Raw genomic sequence first — 19,062 nt, 5'->3', positions numbered from 1 at the left:
AATGATACCAGCTTCCCGAGCAGGAGCCACAATTCAATTATTCTTAATTAGGCAGTGCTTATCTAGGGAAGGGTACTCCGGAAAGATCCTTGCCAGCCCCCCACCCCCTAGAGGTGCCAATGTCCCTGCATCTGTCCTCGTGACAAATTCCAAAACAGAGTTTACTCCTCGTTTACATTGTGGGGGGTCTACCCTGGGCTTAGAATGAACAATCGGTGCCCCATTATTGTGTCCTGAATCTGGGGACAGAAAGAAGTGAAGATAGAAATCCATAACCAGGGTCACACTACCTCAGGCGTCCAAGCTTCCCCAAGGCCATTTCTGCTACCTGGCCAAGTCTGCTCCACACAGACAGAAGGAAGCGCTCTCAGAACCACGGTGTTTGGTCCGTGCCCACTCTCTTGGAGACTTTCACCTAAGCTGGTGTGATGGCACTTTGTTTTTAAAGTGTCATGATGACACTGTGGCAGAAGGACCCCCTTCCTCCAACTGGATTCTGGAGTGGGAAGCTTTAGCAAAGCACAGCAAACGCAAATGTGATCATCTCCTTCTTTTCTTATGGTCTCCTTTTGCTGTTCTGTTGGTCTTTCTGGAGGTGGGGTCTCACTGTATGGTCTATACAGGCTCCATGATCCCCTGCTCTGCCTTCTGATCTGCCTTCTGAGGGCTGGGAGGCAGGCATGTGTCAGTGTCCTGGGGCGGCTGGCCCCATGTTAACCATTCCTTTTTTAATTTATTTATTATATATAACTACACTGTCGCTGTCTTCAGACACACCAGAAGAGGGCATCAGTTCTCATTACAGATGGTTGTGAGCCACCATGTGGTTGCTGGCATTCGAACTCAGGACCTCTGGAAGAGCAGTCAGTGCTCTTAACCACTGAGCCATTTCTCCAGCCCCCATCTTAACCATTCTTAAGTGTAGCTGTGTTAAACACAGTCACACCATCTTGCTGACAATCTCCAGTGCTCCTCTCAGCTAATAGAACTGAAGGTTCACACCCATTGGGCAGCACTACCAGCTCTGCTCTAGTCCATGGCCCCCTCCAATGGGCTAGAGAGATGGCTCAGAGGTTACGTACCTGTTGTTCTGGCAGAGGACCTGGGTTTGATTCCTGACACCCATGATGGATATAGTGAACTTAAATAAGAATTTACTACAAGTCCTGGAATCCTGGTCACAACTCGGCAACCCCAGTAGGCTACCCTCCTGTCTGTCATGTGACTGTTCCATTGCGTCAGATCATCACAAGAAGCACTGAAAAATAAGGGGGACACCCCCCACCACTGGTGCTAAATAATCAAGAAAATTGACAGATCCATCCAACACTGCTTCTAAATATGAGAAAATGGAGCAAAAAACTTATACTTAAAAAAAAAATCACGCTAATAAAGTCCAGCGTTTTCAGATCTACAGATCTGTCCCTGTCTTTCCTTTACCTCTCTCTCCAACTTGCTACCCTAGGATATAGCCTCCACCCAGACTCCAGGAAGGAATTTTCAATCAGCTAGGATGACCTTCAGGTTCCATCCTGTCCTAGCTTCCCATTCCACACCCAACACTTCTGCGTCAGTCTCTTCCAAATGCCACATTTCCAGGAGGCAGCAAGGCACAGATGGAAGGACCCCAAGACCTGGTTGCAAGCTCTTGCTCTCTGGCGGATACAATGGAGCTTCTCATGTTTCCCAGTGACTTCCAAACTGAAGTGGAAGTTTCTCGTGGTACCCTGTGATGCAGACTCCCATGGTGTTTTGCTGAGGAAAGACCCACTTGAAGACGCTCAGTGTTTGGAGAATATAAATAGAACTCAACAGTGACAGGCTGCTCGAAGCTAGCTTTGCGACCCTTCCTTGGTCTTTCATCTTCACGGCTCTTGAGGCACGAGCACAGTGTAGGCGTTGATTTTTTTTTTCACAACCCACTTTTAATAAGGGTACTTAAATGCTTTAACCTCCCTTCTAGCCCACCACCCACAAGAGGTAGTAGAAAAGAAAGGTTATCAGGATATGGGGGAAGTAGACCGGTTTAGAAAGTATTCTTTGGAGTAAGTCCGATCTGCGCTGTCAGGAAATCGTCAGTTCAGTTCACAGGTCAGCAGCGGCAGCTCAACCCACATGTAAACACTTCACAGATACACCAGCTGCCCAGATCGGTAGTGTCGGGATAGCAAATACGAATCAGCAGCGGTGGAGAGGGCACAACCAGTGCCTGCCATCACTGTCCATTGGGTCCTATTTATATGCCCTCCATATATCACGTGACCTCCCACGGGTCTTTGCCTCACCACCTGAGCCTTAGCAAAGTTCCACCTGAGTCTGTATCCACTGACACCCCTCTGCTAACTGGCCAGAGTCAGAAGCAGCAGCAAGAAGCTGCCAGAACACCACCAGAAGTTGTTTTTTGGTGTGTTTCTCTCTATGGAGTCACAACAAACAGAGCTCAGCAACAAAATGTAAGTTGAACCAAAATGTATGTCAATATCGAAGAATTCTCCATCATGTGTCCTTTCACGTGCTTAATACGAATCAGCAGTGGTGGTGGGAGCACAACCTAGCGGGGGCAACCAGAAGTTCTCCACTGTGTTTTGTCTTAACTCAGCTTGGTCAGCACAGCCTGACCTGTCCACTAAAACTGTTTTTACATTTTTAGAACCTTGTTTATACATTTTCAAAAACTTTGAGGGGTGTAGGCTGATGATGTATATTTGGGCTTTTCTATGAGACCTTGTGGCTGTCAAGCAGTAAATTCTGTCCTTGCTGACTTTCCCAAGAATGGGTGTTTTGGAAAAGTCTCAGAGCCCCTAAAAACTATATTTTTACATTTTCCTTTACATTTTCAACTTTGTTTTTTACATTTCACTACCCTGCATACTTTACTACTGACCCATCAGGCAAGATGTGCCAGTGGCACAAGAGTGGGAAGACTTCATGAGAGTAGCCAGCTACTCTCTTGGTTGAATTAAGAGTCTGCTTTATAGCCTGCATTCCTGCTTTATACTATAAGCCTGGTCAAAACCCATAGTTACAAAGGTCATAGGCCCTAGAACAAACTTTCTATTGGCTACTGTGGTAGTCTGAATGACTCCCATGGGCTTGTGCAAGTTAATGTTTGGTTCCTGGTTAGTGGAACTGTTTGGGAAGGATTAGGAAGTATGGCCTTGTGTGACACTGTGGATAGTCTTTTGATGTTTGAAAAGCCCTGCCATTCCCAGTATGTCCTTCTGCCTCCTGTTTCTACATCTTAGTCAGGGTTTCTATTCCTGCACAAAACATCATAACCATGAAGCAAGTTGGAGAGGAAAGCATTTATTCAGCTTACACTTCCACATTGCTATTTATCACCAAAGGAAGTCAGGACTGGAACTCAAGCAGGAGCTGATGCAGAGGCCGTGGAGGGATGTTACTTGCTTGCTTGCTTCCCCTGGCTTGCTCGATTTGTTTTATTATAGAACCCAGGTCTACTAGCCCAAGGTTGGCACTACCCACAATGGGCTGGGCCCTCCCTGCTTGATCACTAGTTGAGAAAACGCCTCACACTTGAAGATTTGAAGCTTGGAGCCTCGGATGAGAGAACACGTGGTGCTTGTCTTTATCAGACTCAATGTGATTTTTTTCTAGTTCTGGCCATTTACCCACAAATTTCAAGTGTTCCATTGTGTTCAAGAACATTTCCATTATCTATGTATCTGCTTCCACTCCCTGGCTGTTATGAATAGTGCAGCAATGAGTGTGGCTGAGCAAGGATCTAGAGAATGATGTCAAATCCTTGGGGCATGTGTTTAGGAGTGTGGCAGCCAGGTCATATAGTCATTTATTGAGTTCTGAACTTTTGAGGATTCTCCATACTGATTTCTATACTGGCTACACACACGTGTATTCTGACAATGACCAAGTTTTCGTCATCACAGCCTTGCTAGCATTTATTGACCACTGTTTTGCTAATATTAGTCATTCTGACTGTGGTGAGGCAAATCTCGGTTTTTTAAACTTGGATTTCCTTAATTGCTAAAGGTGATGAATACTTTGAGATACTTCTAGGTCATTTTTATTTCTTAGAATTGTTTAGATCCCTAGCCCATATTCCTAAATTGGGTCATTTGTTTTCTTGACTCTGTTACTTTCCTTACATACTTTGGATATTAATCCTGTGTCAAATACACATCTGGCAAATACCCTCTCCCATTCTGTGAGCTGCTTCACTTGCTTGTTTCCTTCGCTGTATGGAGCTTTTTAGTTTTATGAGGCCCCAGCTGTAAACTGTTGGCCTTAATTCCTGAGCAACTGAATTGAAGGCAGTAAGATGGCTCAGCAGGTACGGCACTTACCACTGTACCCAACAGCCTGAGTTGGAACCCTGAGACCACAGGGTGGGAAGAATACTAATTCTTTTTTTAAATTTCAATAGGCATTTCATAGCTCATGAAGCAATTAAAATGTGATTGCATCACAAATTTATTTTCACTTAATTTGCTTTTTAGGTTTTGTCAGTCTGCCTGCATGTGTTGCCTGTGAGTGCAGTAGCCGTGAAGGACAGAGAGAGGTTCGGGTCTCATGAAGCCATAGTCGCAAACGGTTATTTTTATGACACATCACAGCCACCGAGTAGGTGCTGGGAATCAAACCCAGGTTGTCTGGAAGCGCAGTCATCTCTCGAGACCCTTACCGATCTTAAGGAACTTTTAAAGTCTTAACAGAAACCTCCCTGAGCTACTCTCACTGTGCCAGCAAACAGCTGTATAAAAACACACAAGGCTGAAAGCCTGAATCATGACAGCAGTAGACTCGCTAAAACAAAGTCCCTGCCCACAGGCACTCTTCTCTAGGCTTGGCATTTAGCATTCCCTTAAAATCAGAGCAAACACTCACCAGCCAAATAAAAGACAGTGTGCCCACCCAGCAGCTACTTCCCAAACCCTAGTCCCCTAGCAACTTCACCCAGAACTCATGGTGGTCATTCCTCTTTGAAGGGAAGCCATTTTTAAATCTAGGGGCAAAACTCCATGCTCTTAAGCCAATCAGGTCAGCTTCGTTCCTTTTGAAAAATGTTTTTGTTGTTGTTTTGGGTTTTTTGCTTTTTGTTTTTTAAATGTTATAACTATCAGACCAAGTAAAACCTCCCTCTAATTGTCATCTGTCACCTGGAGCCCAGAGAACAAGCCAAATTCACAAGGTAAGAGGCGAGGGACACAAGGTGCTGGGGCGCCTGACATTTTCAGCTGCTGAATTAGCCAGTTTGGGACCACCCTTCAGAGACTTCATTACCAAGCGGACCAGCCTACAGATTGTTAAACTGTTGCTTTCATTTCCTTCTCCTTTGGTGCTGGAGACTGAGCATCTAGTTTTCTTTATACTGTGTGTATATCCGCGGTATATATACTGTGTGTATACCCACGGTATATGTGTCTGTGCACATTTGCAGACCAACACCACCACCACCACCAACAAACACACAAGATGATACAGTGTTTGGGATGAGAATCTCCTTGTGCAGACCTAGCAGGCTTGGAGTTACATAGACCAGGTTGGCATTTAACTCACCTCTGTCTCCCAAGTCTTAGAATTAAAGGTGTGTGCCACCACTTCCAGGCTTTTAAGACAGTCTCTCTGAACCCAGAGTTCGATGGCTGAACTAGCTTGCCCCCAAGCTCCAGGGTCTACCTGTAACCTCCGCAGCACTAGGGTTATAGGTGTGCATCAGCAAGCCTGGCAGCTCCTACGTGCTAGGATCCGGATTCGGGAATGCAACGGAAGTTCTCTGCAAGAGCACCAAGTACCCTTACCTGCTCAGCCCTCTTTTCAGCCTGTAAAAGAGTTTTGCCTGGTAAAAAATTAAGACACATGAGGAAATCCAGCATTTATTGAGTACATGTTTAGTAACACCAATACAGTTTCTCAAGAAACACCTGAGCTGAACCCTCCAGAACAGAACAGGGCATCTTCCAATACTGGTAAGCTAGATTCCAAATCTATACTTTTATATTCCCCATTAAGAATTCTCAAGATACACAAGTGACTTAAAGATATTCACATTATTGTAAAACCAAAATGTTTTAAGGTAAAAGCAGTTTCAAGGCAGTAATGTCTACACAGCAAGGTTCATCACGATGCCTTCCCACAGCCTCAGACAACTGGGCTCAGCACGGTCCCAGACTCAAGCAAAATGCTGGCAGAAGTGAACACGCGCTGCCTGTACCAGGCTCTCGTTTCCATCCCACAGACACCTGTGGGGGACAGAGCTCACTCGGCAGGTTCCTCTGACCTGGCTCTCACAGGTCAAAGGTAACTCATGTTCTGCTGAAGTCTGAATAGGCACAGTCCAGAACACCACCACAAGCTATGGACTAATTTATAACATTTTGGTATTCCCTGAAGAGATTTTACACAAAAGTTGAAAATAGCTATTATAGTTTTTTATTTTTAAAAAGTCCTCTTGTAACAATTAAAATAGAAGTGTCCCTACTGAACCACCACAGTGAAACAATTTACTTTTTAAATGGCACATCGGTTGTCACCATCTCCAAATGAACTTTTGGAAGAAGCAGTCATGGTGTGCTGTTATGTGTAAATATGCTCTAGTCTGACTGCATACGTAACCGACACAGGTCAAAGGTTCCAAGTCTGACAGTAAAATATCTGGTATTCACAGTATTATTGAGAGATATTCCCTACAAAGCTCCTGTTTGAAACATAAATGTATAGAAAAGTCTAAGGAAATCCCCGAAGATACTTGTAATTATTAGCCGGGATGAGGTGACAAGTCTTCAAAAGAAACCGTGACACTGGAATGTCATCAACTGTAGATGGCCCAGGCCAAGACGCAATGACACAGTATCTCCAAGTACTAGATATTTCATTAACACACATTTTTAGAGGCTTTATTGTTTTTTTTTTTTTTGAGGGGGGTTGTTTTTGTTTTTTTATTTAGCTTTTTGAGACAAGATTTCAACAAAGGTCATACTGGCCTTGCATGCACCTCAATCCCAAGTACTGGGTAACAGGTCACGTGTCACCATGACCAGTTTTGATCCTTAAGACAGCTTTTAGACATCTGTCTTAAATATATATAACTCAGGGCTGTTTTTTAATCTTATCTCCAATGAATTATAAAAACAACGAACATCAGAACACGTTAGGCAGGCTTTAGAAGGGCTGCTTTGGCAATGTAGATGACTATTGCAAAGCCAGTCACCTCGGCCCACCTCCACTGAGTATGAACAATGTAGTAAGGCAGTTATTTAAGACACTTGAAATGATAATAAAAACTAGCCCCACACCTGACATATTGCACACTCTATTTTTCTTCTCTATTCCAAAAAACCAAACACATTCTGGAAAAGACAGCTCAACTGTCTTTCTAAAAACATCTCAAAGGGGCTGACTGAGTTTGTGCTATTATCGTTATGACTGAGAAGAACAATGAGTATTTTTTTTACTTTTTTAGGTTATATGTATGTATTGCCTGTGTGCATGTATGTTCATCACATGTGGGTCTGGTACCCAGAGGTTAGAAGAGTGTATAGGATCCGTTGGAACTGGAGTTACAGGTAGCTGTGGACCACCATGTGGGTGCTGGGACCAAAGTGCTCATAAGTCACTGAGTCAGCTCTCGGTCCTGACAGTGAATATTCTTTTCTGTTCCTACCATCTCCTGTCCTGAATCTGCTCTCGACAGTTCAGTTCAAAGTGTCCCCACTGAGGAATAAGTAGATGGGACCATGGTCCTAGCCTCCATTCTAGGCAACACCACAAGCACAGGACTATTTTATGATATTTCAGTACTCCCTGAGGAGACTTTATATTAAAGTTGGAAATGGCTATTATACTTAAAAACAAATGAACAACAACAAAATGGTCATACTAGTCTCTCAGCAGTGCTAGAGAAAAGCTACCACGAGGGATTTGACATCACAGAGTAGTTCCCTTCACACAGACTTCCCCTGGAGAAGCTAAAGGAAATTAAATTGGAATGTATGCATGTTCCCAAGGGGAAAGGAAAAAAAGGACAACTACCACTAAATGACCGTGAACAAGGTGACCAAGAAACATGCCTGGTATCAGTGACTCAGACAAGGCTGCTCTGCTGTCCCCAGCCATGAGCTCCAGGCAGTGTAGGGCAAGCGCTGACCTAGGAAGGGGACCCCATGTTTCCAGTTTCCTCCACGTGCATCTCTCCATCTCCCCACTTCCTTCATCCTTCCTCTCACTCAGCCTTCCATCACTCTTTACTTTTTAACTCTCTCTCTCCCTCTTTGACTTCATCTTTCTCTTTCTCCCTCTCGGACCTCGTTTGCTTCATCCTTTTCTTCTCCACTTTCCCTTCCTTAAAATCTGTTCCTTCCACATACCATCAACAAATCTACACTGGAGAACTAAGTCAAAAGCTCTCAGCCTCGGGAGGCAGGCTGAGCTATGTTCCTCCAGTCACCCCTGCCAAGCCCACGAAGAAGGGAACCCAGGCCAGTGCCTGTCCTCGTCATCACACCCGTACCACACAGGCGGATGAGAGCACCAGGAAGCAGGGCCCAAGGCAAGCAGAGCATAGCTGGTGAGCTCATCTTCATAGAGGAAAACTGTGCTTCCTTAAACCAGACTTTCTAGAGGTTTGATGCATTTTAAAATCCTTTCTCTAAACAGCCTAAACCAATCACAGTGGACATGGGGTTGAGTCTTCAGCTACTGAGAAAATGGCATCTGAAGGCACTTACTTGTATGAATCCCTCTCTTGTCAATAACCCCAACTGCTTCCTCTGCCCAAAAATGGCACTTATCATTTAGCAACTGTGCCAATAACTGTGACATCCTAACTTCAACCTTAAAGACAGCATAATTTATTTCTAGCACTTCCTAAACTAACTGATATCAAAACCTTCTGCGGGACTCATTCAAAGCAAAATCGTTTCCCAAGTGTATTTAAGACAACCATGGATATGGGTCTAAAAACTGGTAATGAGATGGAACGAAAGGCCAGCTGCTGCCGTTGCTAGGGATGATGTAGTTGCTATTGTTACCTGTAAGTACCGAAGCAGTCACTGCAGGGACAGGACACACAACGATGCCTGAGACTTTTATATAAGAAAGGAATAAATGAAGTAAATGTGGCAAGATCCTGACCGGTAACAGACATGACCAGTGGGAGCCACTGCACGATGCTCTTACTTCCTTCTCATCTTCTTCTATTTCTGTACTGCTGGGCCTTGAGCACACAAAGCAAGCACTCTTACTATTGAGGTATAGCCTTTTTGTACTTTGATGTAATTTTTTAATCTCTTCATTTAAAAAGTGTCTTAAAGACTCCTTCCTAGATGCAGTATATGTAGGACATCTGTTGTTGGCAAGCTCCCTCACATTATCAGCCAAACTTCAAAGGATAAGGTTTTCAGGTTTCCACCTAACACAGTCCACAGGATCTTACTTTATGATGACATTCTGCCAAGGAATCATGGCTGCTGCTCCCTCAACCTACCTGAGTTCTGAGCTAGTTAACAATTCCTCTCCTGGGCGCAGATACTTTTGATGGCATTTGAAACCTTCTCTTAATCTGTCTCTGGCTGAACAGCTGCACTGATCACTTCTTTTGCCTTCCTACAGAGGATACGAGCTCTTCACTACTGGCATTGCTCCTTCACTAAATCCCTTTCTCCATTTAAGCACTAAAAGTCCAAGAGAAAGAGACCACAGCCCAGGATTCAGGAGTGCCCGGTAGAAAGAAACACTCAGAATACATTAGGTATCAAGGCAAGATGGACAAGGAGTGATGTTTCTCATCTTCCAGATTTAAAAAGGCAACTGTCTTCAGTGGTGTTCAAAATAAGAAATATGCACATTTACGCAAATCAAAACAACTTTTTCTACAGCTAGATATAAAAATCTCTTTCCTCCAAACCATCCACCACAGCTAACTAATCTAAGTAAGGCTCTGCATTTGCCTCTTGAAAAGGATCCTGGAAATGCACTTGAGGTAGAAGAAAGTCTGAATGGACCACTGTTAACCTCACAGGTGTATGCATTTGGTCCTGTTAGTGTTGCGATTCGGTTCTTTCTTTATTCTCAGCATAAGATACTTTGCTTCCAGAATGCCCAGTAAAGCTGAAATTTTTCACTTAAAGTGATTTTTAAAATGTCCCCAAATATCTTAGAGCTTAGGTTTGGCAAGACAGTTTAATACATACAAAATGAATACACTTCATTTGTCAACACACACTCACAAACACACACACATACACTCACACACAAACAATGCCTCCTTTTAAGTTTTCATTATTTTCTCCTTTCTCATATAGCTAATTTTTAAATGTGCAGCTTACTTAAAATCTACAAATAATCTCAAACATGATTGTCACCAAATATTGTAGAGCAGAGATGAAATGTATGCGGGTACATAGATTGTCAATGGTTACATTGGTTACATCACATTTCTTAAAAAAACAGAACCTTTCTGCTCCTGTAAACTTCTTCTCACACTTTAAAGTGAGGTTAGTGCTGACATAAATTACTGCTACACTCACAGCTTGAATGTCTCCACTATGTCCGAGGTACATTTTCTCCATCCATCCTCCCAGTCCTCACTTGATTAAGAGCCAACCCAGCTCCTCAGCCCACACGGTCCAATGTTTTCATTAATGTTGGAATGACACCAAGTAATGTTACAGTCAGAGATCAAACTGTCTCCTTACTGGAGCCCGAGAGTTTAACTTATTCTTCATGACATGAACACACTGCTCGTTTAACTCTGTTGAAGAGGATTATTCTGGACACAGAAACACCTCCCTAAACCCTTTCCCAACACTGTTCCTTCACACCTCCTGAGTGTTACTGTTTCTTCCGTTCACTGCAGTCGCGAAGAATCACCTTTCCTTTGGTGGGATGTCATAACGGTTTCTTATGCTTTTCGCCAACTGCTTGATAAATATTTTGTAAGTTTTTCCACAGTACGTGTGAGCTGTCTTCTGTAATTCCAGTTCTAAAGGTTTTAGTAAGGAACGAACGGAATCATCCTCAAGAGAACACTAGAAAAGAAATATAACAGACAACAATACATACAAAAGTTTAATTATTTTCCAAATAAGTTCTTCATTCAGTTTAATATTAACAACTTGGATTTGCTATTTCACATGAAGTACACACTTAACCAGTCTTATCAGTGAATTAGACACGACTAGAGAAGGGGATGACAGGAAATCTGCAGACAGGGAGACTTCAGAAAGAGGCAACGAAGGACCTTCCAGGCCAAGGGAAGAATACATTCAAGAGCAGAAAAGATGCAGAGAAATTCTGGAGGGTGGTGGAGCACACCTTTAATCTCAACACTCAGGAAGCAGAGGCAGGAGGATCTCTGTGATTCCAAGGCCAGCCTGGTCTACATAGGAAGTTCCAGGACAGCCAGGGCTACACAGAGGAACTCTGTCTCAAACAAACAAAGGATGCAGAGAAATGGCTAAATCTTGTTAAAGGCATCGGGGACAAACTAGTAAAAGCTAGACTCACTTACAGAAAAGGGACAGTCTTCCTGTGTACTCCATGGCATGGCACTCTGTCCCCTGACCCCACAGTGACACTGCTGATGCTGACTTAGCCGTGAACATGACAGCCAGAGCAAGAAGAGTGGAGTGAGTCACTTCCTAAGGAACTCTCACACTTCTTACAGTTGGTCCATGTTAGACTGGACCCTAGGTCACTCCCCCATAATACTGGGAGGCGGTGAATATTTAGGAGGGGTCCAGTAGAGGAAGTTAATCACTGGGAAAACCCCTTAGAGGGACACGGGACGGTAACTAGTCCTATTCCTTCTCTTTCTTCCTCTGCCACCTGCTCTCACCATGATGTAATGTTTCACTACAGGCAATGGGATCAGGTGACTATGGACTGAAATTTCTGAAACTGAGCAAAAGAACAAATCTCCCTACACATAAACTGACAAACTCATGCATTTCCTAATGTAATGGGGAGTTTGTTGCCATACTGCACAAAGGGACCCAAGTACATATGAGAACTTCCAAGTACCAGGCTCTTCACAGGGCTCTTATAGCACATGACTGTCTAGAAAGTAAGTAAGCCAGAAAACATCAGCTAAATGCTGATGGTCCTAATAATTTCAAAATATATTTTTGGCCACCTTCTATCTATAATGTAAAATATATAGAAATCTGGGAGAAAATGAAGATTGTACCTGAGGGTCACAGCACACCAAGAGGAAGAAAACAAAGTTCCAATGAAGGTGGAACTGAACTAGAAGCTACCTCCCTGCAAGCTTGCTTTAGTATGGCTGCAAGATGCTATGCAGACTGATGGGAAGAAACAGTGGGCAGCAATTATCAGAGACTCACAAATGGCTAAAATGCTGAGAATAAGTGCTGTAGAAGGCTCGCCACTAAGTGAGCTAGCTCACAAAAGGAGGGCGTGGGGATGTGAAGATCTGGACCACTGTGGAACACTGTCCTCCAGCCAGGACATGGCTGCCACAGAGTCCCTGTGGCAAGACTGAGCACCGTGACATGGAGGGGGGGGTTTAAGAGGTGGCACCCCTCCTTAAGGCGTTCAGAGGCAATTAATGGTTCCTAGACACAGAAACTCTTTTCTATAGCTCTACATTTTCTTCAGGAGTGTGCCCACTGGTAAAATGGAAGGAAGGAGAGGAGGAGAGAGGGTGGAATGGTGGCTGGGAGGGCAGGAGAGAGGGACTACCTGAGTAGAGGAAAGGATCAGAAGGTGGACATGAGAGGTTATGAGAGATGAATACAATGAAGTGCATATAACATATATCATATTGTATGTGTTATATACTATATATGTTCTATATGTGCTGACAAAGCACTATGTGACCTAGGCTGAGAAAAGCCTGACAAAGATACCGTCTTCTAGTAAGTCATGTATGTATTTAAACAAGAGAAAAAGAAACCAAAGCTCTGCCCTAAGACATTGATAGTGGATCTGAAAGGGATGGTGTATCCATGCTCCTAGCCAAATCAGAAACACCTTCAGCATCAACACAACTTGAGGAAAATATTAATCACGGAGGGTAAGTACCCCAGGTCTATAGTAGTTATACGTGGGTCCCAGATGTGAACTGTGGGCATGATATTACAACTATAGGAGGAAACTACACAACTGTGAGCTAGCAGGAAGCTTTGATGTTTACTTAACAAAGGAACTGGGTGGTGACTTTACAATAAAGGATATTTCCAAACTCCTCACGATACTGTAAATTTTAAGTGAAAGAGAACCTCAGGGGAGCAAACCTTACATTTCTTAGCGCTTCATACACAGCTCTGAATGCTGGCTGCTTGTCGTCGTGGTAAACCCCTCTGTTTCCATGAAGAATGAAGACTCCTTCCTCTTCTGCTTCTCGGCAGTTGCTCCCATAGATACAGTGATCAGGTCGGTAATTCCATTGACACGGAAAGACAAAAAGGCTTTCTGCAGTGAAGAGAAGCCCACCACGGGACGTGATAAAGCACAATGATTCTACAGAATCAACTTATGAAACTATAGGTGATATTTACATTTCTCCCATCCAAATCAACACTCAAGTCTTACTGAAATACTGACAACCATTAATATAAGAAAAATCGAGCCAGTGTGTTTCCTGTGGTAGGAAGGACTGAACTGAAGACACTGTATCCACTAAGCAAGCACTCTGCCACTGAGCTAGCCCCAAGCCCATTACTTCTTGCTTTCTGATTTTAATCTGTAATTAGTTTTACAAACACAAAGAAGTAAAGAAATTGAGATGATTACCTGGATTGTGATAAAACATGATATTTAACAGATCTTGGTCACCCCATGTGATGTTTAGTTTGTACTTTTTAAGCAATGGCATAAGTATGTCTCCCCACTGTAGCCGCGCTGTTGTCATATCGTTCTGTTGATAAAGCATTGAAAAGTCTTAGCATCCACATCCCAGGGGCAGCATGGCAGCTCCCATTCTTCCCTGAGAACCATTACAAATCCCAAATAGGACAGAAAACGCTTAGTTACACAACCATGTGTCCTGAACAACCTGCATGTGCGGAGGCTGCTGTCTAAGGGAAGGCCACACTGATGGTAAGACAGAGATAAAGCTAATGACACAGGCAAAAGACCCACAGAGCAGCATGGCAGCTCACCTGCTAAGGTAAGGACTGTGAAAAGTGGTTTTTTGCTTTGTTTCTTGAGACAAGGTTTTGCAGGTATTCTAGGGCTATCCTCGAACTCATAGTCACCTTGTGTCTATCTCTGAGAAGCCAAGATTACAAAGTGTACTGCCACAGCCATCTTCAAAGTTCATGGCTTGGTAAGGCTGCAGATGTCCCTGGTGCCCTATTGGGGTAGCAGTATTTGTCGACACTGACCCAGGAACAATCACCGAGCAACCAACCTTTCACTAAGGCATCACCGAGACCCCTGTAATGTACTGCTCTCAGACTGAGGGGGAGTACAGTACCATTAGTGCATAAAATTCATCATTTTATTATTTCTCATCCTCTACATTTTTGTCAAGCCTCTTGCTTTTCTTTTTTCTTTTTTATACACAGTTTTATGTAACCCAGGCTGGCTTCAAACTTATGGCCTAAGGGTTCTTCTCTCTGCCTCTCAGATGTTAGGGAAGCATACTGTTTATTAGCGTTAAAACTTTAATTATATGTATTTATTAATTTCCAATAATTTTCTTTAAACATCCAAAAGAACAGTGGTCTTGACGGGAAAAAAAAAATCACATGCCAGACGTTGTTCTGAGTACTTCTTACCAGTTCAACCCCAACTCTAATACAACCCCTGTGGCTGTTTGTTTGAGCTCCTGGCTATTCTGAACTTTCGTGTACACCGCAGAGACCTGCCTGCCTGTATACTAGCAGCTTAAACAGAGGCTCCTGCTTATCAAGCAGTAAGAGATACAAACAACAACGCAGAATTCTTACTGTTTTAACTTTTTAATGCTACTATAATGTAGCAGATTGGAACTGCAGTCATAGGAGCAAGAACAGGGTATCAGCCACAAAACAAACAACCATGGCTTTTATTATAAACAGTTCTCTTTAGGTTTTCATGTGATGATAACCATGAGGCCACATTCATGGATCTGTAAGGAACAATCTGGAAAGTGGCTAAGAGCCAAATGGCTAAAGATCTAAAAATCTATAATCTGTGCCCAAAGTTATTGAACAGGGGAGACAGAAAAACTAGGAAGAAAAAGATACATGAGAAAAAGTATTTAAAATCAGTCAATGTTGCAGAGCCATCTCTGCAAGCTAAAGAATGACACCTTCACACAGTCACATTGCCATCTGGCTTAAAAACAGAAAGAAAAAGGAAAAAGGTGAGGCAGAACGTCTCAGGAAGCAGGGAGAGAACTTTTAAGAGCAGTAATAAATTTCAGCTATATTGTCTAGTTTTAAAATCAAAGTGCTAAATGGTTTCCATTTTCTTTTGCAATACCAAATTTGTAACTCTAGGAAGTTCAAAATGCAGGCAGTGAGAAGTCAAACAGTTCTCAGCAGATAATCTTACAGCACCATCTTCTGGCATGACACCACCAAACAGTCTAGCAAGCAGAGGAACTGTCACACAGGAAAGCTTTACCTTAAAACGTAACCACCCAGAATGTAAGAGGAAGTGAAACAAAGTGTCCACTGTCCAGCAGGAGCTGATGTCAAGTGTGGTAGCTACTCCGAGTGTCAACTTCACATCACCTGAAATTAACTGACACCCAAGCAAAGAACACCTGTGAGGGAGTTCTCTTAATTAACCCATTTGAAGTGGGAAGACTATACAGTTTATATCTGGTTCACACCATCTGCTGGCAGCCGATATAAAGCACATGGAAGAAGGGAGCTTTGTCCTCTCCCTGCTTGTCCTCACTCTTGATGGCAAATCCATCCTTCACAGGCACTACAGCCTACCTCTTGAGGATTCCAACCTGAGGACCAGCTAACAGATCTTCCCAGTAGACTATACAACTCTTAGACTTTCTGTTAGTAGATAGTCATTGTTGGATTATCAGAAGAATATCCTTTAAGTCACTGATAATTCTTGTATATATATAATAAGTTCTACATGTATTATATATTTAGTGAAAACCCCATTCTATCCATTGTGTTCCTCTATCGAAGCCTGTAATAACATCACTGACATACATGGTGACAACTACAAGCGACAATTCCCATACAGAAAACAACACGGGCACAGACGCAGCTTCCACCTCAGAAGAGGCGGGCAGAGGCGGGCAGGTCTCTGCAGTGTACACGAAAGTTCAGAATAGCCAGGAGCTCAAACAAACAGCCACAGGGGAAAAACAAAGAAGACCTCTCTACATGATATGAAGACATGAAGATTTAAACAGATGTACAGAAGGGACAAAACAGCATAAGTTCTGATCTGCCAGAACTCACTGAAAAGTATTCGGAAAACAAATACAAATACAAAATACAGACAGATCTTAATTCCCCTGAGTTTAATCATCCCTAGCTAGAAATAAAGAAATACGCACTTGAGGGAAAGCCTGTTTTTCATTTTTTTCAGAAGTCCATGTTTTTACTTAACTTCACCTAATATTTATTTAAAAACTTGAATATGAAGTGTCATGCTGTAAACTGGACTTTGTAGGGTTGTCTGTTTGCTTGGCTAAATTGTGTATTATGCGTATATGCTCATGCAGTTACCTGTGGAGGCCAAGGCCGGGCAGAGAATGCCCTGGGACTGGAGTTCCCAGGCAGTTGTGAGCCTCCAAATGTGAGTGCTGGGAGCCAAACTCAGGTCTTCTGCAAGAGGTTATCAGCAACTGTTTAAGCCACCAAGCCCTCATAGAGAGGCCTAAGCACAGGCTTATTACAGCACCCTCCCATTGTACAGATAAAGAAAACCCTGGGATTGTCAAAATTCACCCCATTCACTGAACTCTGAACGGAGACTAAGTTAGAGGCAGACTGACAGGCTGCAGGGTGTCACTTTAGATTCACGTTCTCTATGCTATAAAATGATGACAGTCTAGAGATGGCGGTGGCTACTTGGTGTGTATTTTACTTCACTGTGAGACATACCATCTGATATGATCTACTTGAATTGACCACTACAGAACACTATGAACACACTTTTTCCCAATTATCCTACGTAGAAAACTTAGAAATAATTTAGTGTATACACACACACACACACACACACACACACACACACACACACACACACAAAATGGGGGAGGGGCGATGAGATAATATCTCACCTTTGTAGCTCTGGCTGGTAAAGGGATCCTGCCCCTCCTTCCTCAGTACTGGGATTAAAGATGTGCACCACCTCATCTCAAGATACACACGCGTACACACACAGGACATACTTATTTTTCTTTTGTTTTGCTTACAAGTAAGTGTATTTACCATGTGAGTCCCTGGCACTCTTAGAGACCAGAAAAGGCATAAGATCCCCTGGAATTGGAGTTATAGTTGTCAGCTACCTCCCGTGGATGCTGGAGACTGAATTTTGGTCCTCTGTGAGAACAGTAAGTATGTGAGTATGTGTGTGTGTGTGTGTGTGTGTGTGTGTGCGCACACACACACACACACACACACACACACACACACACACACACATATATATATATATATTTATTTATAGTGACTGAGCCATCTCTCCAGCCCCATAGCTATGTGTTTTTAAAGAACTGCTTCATTTTGATTTGTATGTGTGCTTGTGCCTGCAGAAGCCAGAAGAGGACGTCAGACCCCCCCAGGAGGGAGCTGCCTGAGGCAGAAGCTAAAACCTGTCCAGTGTCAAAGTTCTTAAGCACTGAACACCTCTGCAGTCCTGGTATAATCTAGGTTTTAAGAACCTCAAAAGCGTTCAGGAGAAAGGACAGCTCAGAGAAGCACCTGCTCTGAGCACTCCTACCTTGAAGTACTTTCTCCTCATCCGGGTCATGTTCATCAGCATCACCCCAGAGTTCACACCTGTCCTCCCGTAGTATGGGTGCCGGGCAAAGCGGTTATACCATCCAATTCTGGGCTCCTCATGTTCTGGGGCCATTGCAGCAATTTGTGTGGAATTAAATTTCTTCAGTAATGACCAGATATCATCAACAGGTCGTAAAAACAGGATATCAGTGTCGACATACAACAGTGAGTCAACTTCTTTCAGTATTAACTATGAGGAGAGATTTGAATAATTAGTTACAAATATATTTAATAAAAGGAGAGTAACAAATTACACTTAAGTGATACGCCAATTTAAAATCTTTTAAGGTAATTTTTCAGAAATTTGTCATTTCTGAAAAATACATAAATACTTTTGCTATTTATTTTTCATCAACTTTTAGGAAAACTAGAAAAAGAAGCCCTAATAAAAACTTCAATACTTCAGTGAGAATTAAAAAACAGCCAGGTCAGGATGAACAAAACGAGTGAGATTTGCTCCGCTTTCGGCTACTCTGCAACTGTCAGCATTCCTGCAACAACGCTGAGCCACTGCCTCGCTGAGCAGCTATGCTGAGACCCCATTCCTCTCTCAGGCCGCTACAGACTAGCCTAGGAGCAGAAATGGGAACTCCCTGATGGTGACAGCTGAGTCTGAATGCCGAAGGCTCCCTAACTCAGAGACCACAGTTAAGAAGAGGTAGGCCAGGCTGTGCCTTCCCACTGACAGAAAGGGGGTGAGAATTTTTTTTTTTTTTTTTTTGTTTTGCTTTTTAAGAGTCTCCTGAAGAGTCTTAGGGAGTCCTGTATGAAGGCTAATCTCAGTTGTCAACTTGACTGCATCTAGAATCAACTAAAATACAGGGAGTTGGGCACAATTGGGAGGGGAGTCTTCACTGGATTAGCTGAGGCTGAAAGACTCACCTTAAGTGGAAGCTACACCTTCTGATGGAAGCCTACCTAAAAGGATATAAAATGAAGCTTTTGGGTTTTGCCTGCTTGTGTTTACTCTTGCTGAGGAGGCAGCCACTGTGGGACTAGACAGATCATAGGCTGTATGCATTCTAATAAATACCCTTCTAATGCATATAGACTCATTCTATCAGTTATGTTCCTGTACAAAAGTCAGACTAATGCACCTGGTATCTCAATATATAGCCCAGGCTGGACTTGAACTTCCGGGGCTCTT

The 19,062-nt window shown here is 43.1% G+C and overlaps 1 protein-coding gene across 2 annotated transcripts in view; it reads right to left on the bottom strand.

Annotated features, from left to right (window-relative positions):
* Positions 1 to 5,923: 5,923 nt before the first annotated feature.
* Positions 5,924 to 19,062, bottom strand: part of GXYLT1 (glucoside xylosyltransferase 1) — a 33,723-nt gene continuing 20,584 nt past the window's right edge. For both annotated transcript variants that reach the window (XM_080938876.1, XM_080938877.1), the window contains 4 exons: positions 17,854 to 18,105; positions 13,735 to 13,858; positions 13,241 to 13,413; positions 5,924 to 11,006 (listed from right to left, as the gene is read on the bottom strand). In XM_080938876.1, coding sequence (XP_080795002.1) covers positions 10,845 to 11,006; positions 13,241 to 13,413; positions 13,735 to 13,858; positions 17,854 to 18,105 — 711 coding nt within the window. In that variant the 3' untranslated portion in view covers positions 5,924 to 10,844. The remainder of the gene's footprint in view (positions 11,007 to 13,240; positions 13,414 to 13,734; positions 13,859 to 17,853; positions 18,106 to 19,062) is intronic.

This window comes from Micromys minutus (genome assembly GCF_963924665.1).
Source record: "Micromys minutus genome assembly, chromosome: 27".
Lineage (NCBI taxonomy): Eukaryota > Metazoa > Chordata > Mammalia > Rodentia > Muridae > Micromys > Micromys minutus.
This window is presented reverse-complemented; position numbering and strand designations above follow the sequence as displayed.